At 41.9% G+C, this 9,150-nt stretch overlaps 2 protein-coding genes across 2 annotated transcripts; one reads left to right on the top strand and one right to left on the bottom strand.

The window, feature by feature from the left end:
- Positions 1-1,691: 1,691 nt before the first annotated feature.
- LOC133729836 (uncharacterized) lies at positions 1,692-2,408 on the bottom strand. Its single transcript, XM_062157417.1, has one exon. It carries the CDS (start codon positions 2,406-2,408, stop codon positions 1,692-1,694), a length of 717 nt encoding a protein of 238 aa, XP_062013401.1.
- Positions 2,409-8,390: 5,982 nt separating this feature from the next.
- On the top strand, positions 8,391-8,864 carry LOC133729816 (uncharacterized). Its single transcript, XM_062157397.1, has one exon. The coding sequence runs from the start codon at positions 8,391-8,393 to the stop codon at positions 8,862-8,864; it is 474 nt and encodes a 157-aa protein (XP_062013381.1).
- Positions 8,865-9,150: the final 286 nt, after the last annotated feature.

Here is a 9,150-nt window from a genome sequence, read left to right as displayed (position 1 = left end):
ATGATGTAATTACAACGATGTTTATATTTGTACTTATTGATTTTTGTTGTAAAATGGTAAAAATACATTCTTATTAAAATTATGACCTTTATATTTTTTGATAAATCATTTAATTTGTTGATACATTATAGTAAAATATGTCTTGATAAATAATGTAGTAATTATAATATCGTTTTAATTGTAGTAATTGTTTTTCTTTATAATTAAAATAATTAGTTGATAAATAATGATGTAATTACAACGATGTTTATATTTGTACTAATTGTATTTTTTATTAATTTTTTTAATTACGTAGCAAGATGAAGCACAGAAATTGTGGCATAACGGGATGAAGAAAAAAGGGAAGACCAAAAGACACATGTTTCAGAGTTTTGATAGTTACGCTGTTGTGGAGGGCTTTGCACAATTTAAAGACATCCCTAGCCATACATCCGAAGGAACATCAAATGTAGGAAGTCAACATACGCACACACAACCAATTGCTGAAAATTCCCCCATCAACTTGGACATGGATGTAGATGAGGTAATTGCAGCCCAACCTGCATATCCTAATGTGAGGCCTCAAGGAAGGAAGGCTGCAAAAGAAGCAATACGGAAAGGAAAGAAGGCAGTGAAAGATCAAAGTCCTTTGTCAAGCACTCTCGAGAGTATAGCGAACAACCAAATAGAGGCAACCGCGGGCAAGAAAAAAATCGATGACGAATTTGCTCGAAGTCTCCAAGAGGAAGAGAAAAGAGCATGTATCCTCTTGCAGATCGAAATGCGAAAAGAGCAACTCCTATTTCAAGAAAGGCAAGATCGAATTAAAGACAGGGAAGAGCGAAATAAAGAGAGGGAAGAGCGTATTATGGAGATTGATACAAGTCAAATGACGCCAAATAGAAAGCGTTATTGGTCAAGAAAGCAAAAGAAGATAGCGGAGCAAGAAGAACTTGGCGGGCAGACGCCACCATCTATGGGTGGATACTATCCGCAACCAAATTACGGTGGTGCATTCCCACAACCAAATTTTGGTGGTGCATACCCACAACCTCCTTACCCCGGTGTATACCCACAACCACCTTGCCCCGATGGATTCCCACAACCTCCATTCACCGGTGGTTTCCCACAACCTCCCTTCACCGGTGGATTCCCACCATCTCCCTTCACCGGTGGATTCCCACAACCCCCTTACCCCGGTGGATACTATCCGCAACCACCTTACCCCGGGGGATATCCTACACAACCACAATTTTCACCTTTCTCTACGGGTGATTCCACCCACCCTAACCCTAATGATGAACCTTCAAACACAAATTGGATTCCTAGAGAGGATGAGGATCATGATTTGAATAATTAGGTGATTATGCATGTTGTGTAATTGTATTGTACTTATTCCTAGTTTTTCATTTATGTAAGCGACTATTTAATGAAATAAAAGTTGTATTTGAAAATTCCTCTTATTAAAGCACATTCCACTTATCAAAATCATAGCACATAATAAACATAATACAAACCAAATTAAAATCACACTGACATAAAAAACATAGACATTAAAATAATTAAAAGCACACCAACTTCCCAAAACATAATACAAGCCAAATTCAAAGCACACAAACATAACAAAACATAGATATTTAGCCTATTATTCCAAAAATTCTATATTATGATCTAGATTTGCATGTTGCCTTGAACGTTCCAGAAATGCGCTATCAAATCTTCTTGAAGGTTTGAGTGACTGTTTGCACTTCTAATGGCATCATATCGATCCATGAATCCGTTGAAGTAATAACCATCTCTACCAACATGATCGAAGTCTTCACCGGTAGGTCCTTCCCAAACCTGGGCCTCATATTGTTATCCTCTTCTTCATCGGACTCCAAATCCTCATTGCTGTCATCTGGTCTTTCATCCTCAATTATCATGTTGTGTAATATAATACAAGTCAACATGATGTATCGAAGGTCATCTTTATCCCAGCCACGAGCCGCTCCTCGAACAATACTAAAGCGCATCTGTAAAATTCCGAAACATCTTTCCACATCCTTCCTGTACCCCTCTTGAGCCTGGGAAAACTTCAGATCCTTAGGTCGTGTAGGCCTTGGAATTGATTTCACGAAAGTCGCCCATTGCGGATAGATACCATCAGCGAGATAGTACCCTAAATTGTGAATCGTGTTATTCACTTGAAATTGGATCTGAGGGGCTCGACCAGCAGTGAGCTCGTCAAACAACGGGGACTTAGCAAGCACGTTGAGGTCGTTGCATGATCCAGGCATTCCAAAGAAGGCATGCCATATCCATGTGTCATAAGAAGCGACTGCTTCGAGGATGATAGTGGGCACACGTTTTCTTCCGCTGTATTCTCCAGCCCAACCTGTTGGGCAATTCTTCCATTGCCAGTGCATGCAGTCGATGCTTCCAATCATCCCAGGAAAGCCTCTTCTCTCAGCTTTGGCGAGAAGTCATCTGAGGTCTGCAGGAGTAGGAGGCCGGAGGTATTCTGCCGAGTACAGATTAACGATTCCTCTTGTAAATCGTTTCAGAGCCTCAATGGCGGTAGATTTCCCCATCCGACAATACTCAGCGCATTGATCTGCCCCGGCACCATAAGCAAGCATTCTTAAGGAACATGTCAGCTTCTGCTGGGGAAGTAGTCCGACTTTCTTTGCAGCATCTGATTTCTGGACAAAGTACGGGTCATAGCGACAAAGGTCACCGGAGATGCGGTTGAACACATTGTGACTCATCCTGTACCTTGTCCGGAATACCTCTTCACTGAAAACTGGACGCTCCACAAAGTAATCTTCCATAATGTTTTTCCCTCTTGATTCCCTAAATCGCTCCTCATTCGGTGCACGCCCCGGTTGAGAACCCCGTCGTCGTGATCCGGAGGAAGCTTCAGCTTCAGCGACTGCTGCTACCACAAGAGCATTAGTCGTACACAGCTCTTCAAGATCTTCATCTCGAGATTTTCGATACTTAGCCCACAATCTCTTCATTGAAATGAGGGAAGGAGAGGAAATGTGTTGGATCTGGAGAATATGAAAACGAATGAGATTTGTGAATATCAGCTTGTGAGGAATGGTGTGCTGCCTCTTGCTCAATTTATTTACAATTTTCACATAAAACGTGATCATACTTCGAGGACACGTGTCCACTCCTGGTTCGACGTAATCTGATCCGAAATTTTAGATAAGATTACATCAACAATAACCGTTAGCTTGAATAGTATGCAAATGATCTGGTCCGTTCAAAAATTGTCGGTTGTGCCTTCACTCATTTCAAGATAAATTGTCGGTGGCTCATTATTTGTCCGTTGTGCTTTCACTCATTTCAAGATAAATTGTCGGTGGCTCATAATTTGTCCGTTGTGCTTTCACTCATTTCAAGATAAATTGTCGGTGGCTCATAATTTGTCCACTGAAAAATATTTTTGAAAAAAGTAAATTGCATAATTATGACATTAATTATCCATTATTATCATTAAATATATTTTATTTAAAAAAAAAATTAAAATTCTATGAACAGTTTAAAAATAAACAGTAAATTACGTGAACAGTAGTGTGAACAGTGAACAGCGTTGACCGGGCAAGAAAAACAACGGGTGTAAACCCATGTCCAGTGGCAGTGAATAGTAACTTGACTGGTCGAATTCTTGACTTCTCGACTTTGCCTTTTCTTGACTACGGCTGAACTTGCTCTCACAGGTCCAATATATGACAGTTGCAATGCCACAACGATCATCAGGAGACAACCTCCGGTCTCTACGCATCAGCAGGGCCCACGAAGCCAGCTCCCTTTTCTCTCCAGCGCATTAAGTGCGCGTGCAATGTACTCAACGCCTCCAGCCAGCGTGTCTCGTCCCTTCTCTCCCCCACCGCGTCTCGTTCCGTGTTGGGCTGACCCAGCCCAATTGCGTGGCCCCACATTACTGTTCATGATCTTGATTCTGAAAAGGGAAAATCGTCCAAACAGTGTCTGAACTTTTCCAGACTATTAATTTTCATACCTATACTTTGAAAAATATCAAAATGGTACCTGAAGATTTTACCCCGACCCAATTTCCGTACCTAGCAACAGTAAAGTCGTCAACTCCGTTAAATTTTGAGGGGTAAATCTGGCACTTCATGTGGTTTTGATCAGATGCGGAGAGCAACCCTTTACCTGGTGGACAATACTTGGACTAGCTTCATAAGCAGACCAATCATTGTTTGCCACATGTCCTTTCAGTTAAATACAATTTTTTGTTTTCTCAAAATGAATAGCAGCTATCAGTTGCCTCTTTCCTTCATCAACCTCACAATCTGACAATCTTATCTCGAGCCATCATTCTTCTTCCCAAGCACCCTATCACCTTGATCTTGCGCATTGTTGCACTTTTTATCTTTTGATTTTTTCTGTTCAATAACATATGGGGCAATTCTGATTGAAGATTAAACTGAAAAGTTGCATATTTTGGCACTAATGGTTCTGCCAGATTTTCTGGGATTGCCGTGAGCATGACCTTGGCCCCATTATTGATCAAAGACTTCCCCCGTGTCATTGCATCCACCAAAAGCTTCCCTATCACCATACAACCAAAACCCACAAAATCAAAACAAGAATCAGACATTGTAATCACTACCCATTTCTTAGAAACTCAATCAAATTATATAGGAGAAACCTAGCAATATATGTGAGCTTTAAATATCTCAAAATTTATATTGACCTAGCCGCTCTTGTGCTAGGGTTACTTTCTTGAGCAAGAAAGCAATATCTATCATCCATGGATTTGGATGTGCTTAGTTGGAATTGTAGAGGAATCTGCAACGATGCCACAACCAGGGCTTTGAAGGATCTATGTTCTCAAAATCGTCCACAGATCGTGTTTTTGTGTGAGACGAAGAGCAGTAGACTTGAAGATTTCGAAAATTTACGTAGAGCGTTAGGGTTTGCTCACGCGAAGGAGGTGTTGAGTGTAGGACAGGCAGGAGGGTTGGGTCTTTTCTGGAATGATGAAGTGAAGATCCATGTTAGGACTAAATCTACGCATCACATTGATGCAGTGGTTGTAGGGGACGCTGGGACTCCATCTTGGCGTCTGACTGGTTTTTATGGCCATGCTCGTACCAGCGAGAGAGATAGATCATGGCAATTGCTGCGTGATCTCTCTGACCTTGATTCGTTGCCTTGGGTGGTGATAGGAGACTTTAACGAGATTCTGAATAGTGGGGAGAAGATAGCGGGGCCTATTCGACCAGAGAGGCAGATGCAGGGCTTCAGGGAGGCGTTGGGTTATTGTGACCTCTTGGATTTAGTGTTTCAGGGATCCATGGCTACGTGGTGGAATTCTGATACTTTGTTACGTCTGGACCGGGCTGTTTGCACCCCTGCGTGGATCGATATTTTCGGCCATTCTAGGGTGATTCATCTAGCACCCTCAGACTCCGATCATGTTCATGTTCTGTTACGTGCGAGTCAAGCTCCTCTGTTTGCAAGACCTAGGGTCCATCGTTTTAAGTTTGAAGCCTTTTGGTTGCAGCACCCTGATTGTGATGGGGTTGTGAAAGCAGCTTGGGGTACGGTGGTCTCAGGCACCCCTATGTTTTGTGCTGCGAAGAAGATCATGTACACTAGGATTCACCTAGACAAATGGCAGAAAGAGACTTTTAAGAGTAGGCAATTGCTGATGTCGAGTATCCGAGCTAGATTGGAGGAATTGATGAATGCGTTCCCGTCGGTGTCAATACAAGTTGAGAAGAAAGAGCTAATGGATAAGCTTCAGAGCTTATTATTCCAAGAGGAACTATTTTGGAAGCAGCGTGCTAAAATTACATGGCTGAAGGAGGGGGATAGAAATACCGGGTTCTTTCATCGGAAAATGGAAAATAGGAAGCGCAAGAATACTTTGCAAGGCTTATTTGATGAGGAGGGGAAGTGGCATGAGGATGATGTGGGTATTGAGAATGTGATCACTTCATATTTCTCTAAAATGTTCAAAGCTTCCGAGCTTGATTCTGAAGCTCTGAATTTGACTATTGAGGCTATTACTCCTTGTGTTACACAAGAAATGAATGATCAGCTTTGTGCCACTTATACTAAGGAGGAGGTACGCTTTGCATTATTTCAGATGTATCCTACTAAGTCCCTTGGTCCAGATGGGATGCCGCCTCTTTTCTTCCAGCATTATTGGGAGCACATTGGTGATGATATTCTTGCGGCAGTTCATAGCTTTCTTCAAACAGGACAGCTTCTGAAGCAAATCAATTTTACTCATATCTGTCTTATTCCAAAAGTAAGTAATCCAGAACGTACATATGTCAGATTTGAGACCAATTGCACTATGTAATGTTATCTATAAGATATGTTCCAAAGTCATTGCCAACAGGCTGAAGATAATTTTACCAGAGGTGATTTCCCCGTTCCAAAGTGCTTTTGTGCCGGGCAGATTGATCACTGACAACATATTAGTGGCAAATGAGATTGCACATTTTATACATAATAAGCGGGATGGGGATGATGGATTTTTAGCTTTGAAGCAGGATTTGAGTAAAGCCTATGATAGGATGGAATGGGCTTTCCTAGATAAGGTGATGACTCGGTTTGGCTTTGCTAGAGGTTGGATTTCTATGGTGATGCAATGCGTGAGTACAGGGCGGTACTCCTTTTTGATCAGAGGGCGGCCACGAGGATATGTTTCCCCTAGCAGAGGATTAAGACAAGGTGATCCATTGTCACCTTATCTTTTTCTTCTGGGAGCAGAAGGATTCTCAGCTTTACTCCAGAAGAGTCTGGTTGCAGGTACTCTGCCAGGTATTGCAGTTTGTGCAAATGCACCCCCGGTAAATCACTTGATGTTTGCGGATGATAGTATGCTCTATGCTCGGGCTTCGTTGGAAGCATGTAGTATCATTCAGGAAGTGTTGGAGACTTATGGGAGAGCTTCTGGTCAGGTGGTTAATTTTGCTAAGAGTTCGGTGGTGTTTAGCAAAAATGTACCGGTTGATATACAAGATGATATTTCTGGAGTATTGGGCGTGGAGGTGGTGGAGTCTCATGCCACATATCTAGGTCTTCCCACTTATGTAGGGCGTAAGAAAACAGCTACATTTCAGTATATCAAGGAGAGACTGTCAAAAAAGCTTACTTCATGGCACGGTAAATTATTGAGTGGTGCAGGAAAAGATATTTTGATTAGGGTGGTGGCTCAGGCGTTACCTAATTATGCAATGAGTGTCTTTCAACTTACTAAGAGTTTTTGTGATGATCTGGAACAGCAGTGTGCACGATTTTGGTGGGGAAGCACGTTAGATAAAAGAAAAATCCACTGGAAGAATTGGAATGCTCTTTGTAATCCAAAGGAAGATGGTGGGTTAGGCTTTCGAAGCCTATCCAATTTCAACTCTGCTATGCTAGCCAAACAAGCTTGGAGGATTGTGAATCACCCTTCATCGCTTGTTGCACGGATTTATAAAGCGAGATATTTTCCGGATACTTCTTTCTGGGAGGTAACTTCTCATGCTTCTCCATCGTACTCGTGGAGAAGCATTTTCTCAACTCGAGATATGTTGAAAGATAGCTGCTACTGGCAGGTGGGCAATGGAGAGAATATTGATATCTACTCAGATAGTTGGGTAGTGGCTTTACCGCTTGGGAGACCTATCCCTTCAGGATTGGCTACAGTTGAGGTTAGTAAAGTTCACGAGTTGTTTAATGGCACTGGTGGATGGAACATTCCTTTGTTACAAGAAATTTTCACAGGGGAGGAAGCCACGGCAATTGCTGCAATTCCATTGAGTAGGAGAGCAATCATTGATAGGCTTTGTTGGAAGCTTTCGAAGGATGGAAAGTTCTCGGTGAAGACGGCATATCGATCTGCGTTTATGAAGTCTGCCAGCTATTCTCCGTTGCAACTTCATGTCGGCTCAAGTTTTTGGAAAAAGCTTTGGAAGGTGGTTATTCCCAATAAAGCAAAAATTCATGTTTGGAGAGCTTGTCTGGATATCCTTCCTTCGCTAGGTAGCTTGGCTTCGAAGCGAGTGGTTTTGGAGTCGAATTTTTGTGTTTTATGTGAGTCTCATACTGAAACGACAATCCACCTTTGTCGGGATTGCCCTTATACTAGAAGGGTGCTTCATACAAATGCTATGCTGCAACAGGTATGCTAGAATCCGAATAATATGCTTGGTGATGTTATTAGTTGGTTGAGTCAGTGTGCGAATGAATTATCGCTCATACATTTTGGAGAACTTTTATTCTCGTTATGGGGAATTTGGAAGGAAAGAAATGATCAGGTTTGGAATCAAAAGAGGTGTGAGGCCAGGGATGTGAGTTTGGGGATTGTCTCTAGGCTGCAAGAATTCAGGGTTCACAATTTGAAACCCTACCAACCTAAGGTTAAACGTGGAGCAGTGTGGAAAGCTCCTCCTATGGGGGTGGTAAAGGTCAATGTTGATGGGGCATTCCATCACGCTTCCAGGAAGGGTGGTTTGGGTTTTGTTTTTAGAAATGAGAATGGAATAATGCTGGGTGGTGGCGCCTGGCCCTTGAGCGGGTTGAATTCCCCAGAACATGCTGAAATTTTGGCATGCAAGGTTGCTTTAGAGTTTGCGGAGGTTCATGGTTTTGGACCCGTTCTTCTAGAGACTGATGCTTTGGAGGTTCAACGTCAACTTTCTTTGCATGACTCTGTCAATTTATCAGGGCTAGGCAGAATATATGATGATGTTGTGGCTCTCTTGGAGGCTCAGAGTGTTATCCAGGTGACTCATGTAGGTAGGAAAGGTAATGGGGTATCACATTTGTTGGCTAACCATGCTTGTTCTATTAGACAGAATGTTTTTTATTTATCAACTCCAGAATTTTTACAAGCTGCAATTGCAGCTGACCTTTGTACTGTGTAATCCTTACTTCCTTTAATAAATGGCTGACCTCCCTTGATTCAAAAAAAAAATTATATAGAAGAAAGAAAAAGAGACCTTTGGATATGAAGTAAGCTTCATCCAAGTCATCCTCTTCATCCTCGCAGGGATAATAATCTTTAGGATCATCATATGCATACACATCTTCGCGATCCTCCATAACTAGCTTGGGACATGATTAAAATTTCAAGCTGCATCAATTTGTTTCTTCAAACCCAGAATTGTGAGTATAAAAACATAGCATTGAAGATCGGTGGAGTCGGGTTTT

Source organism: Rosa rugosa, chromosome 1, assembly GCF_958449725.1.
Source record: "Rosa rugosa chromosome 1, drRosRugo1.1, whole genome shotgun sequence".
NCBI classification, from domain to species: domain Eukaryota; kingdom Viridiplantae; phylum Streptophyta; class Magnoliopsida; order Rosales; family Rosaceae; genus Rosa; species Rosa rugosa.
This window is presented reverse-complemented; position numbering and strand designations above follow the sequence as displayed.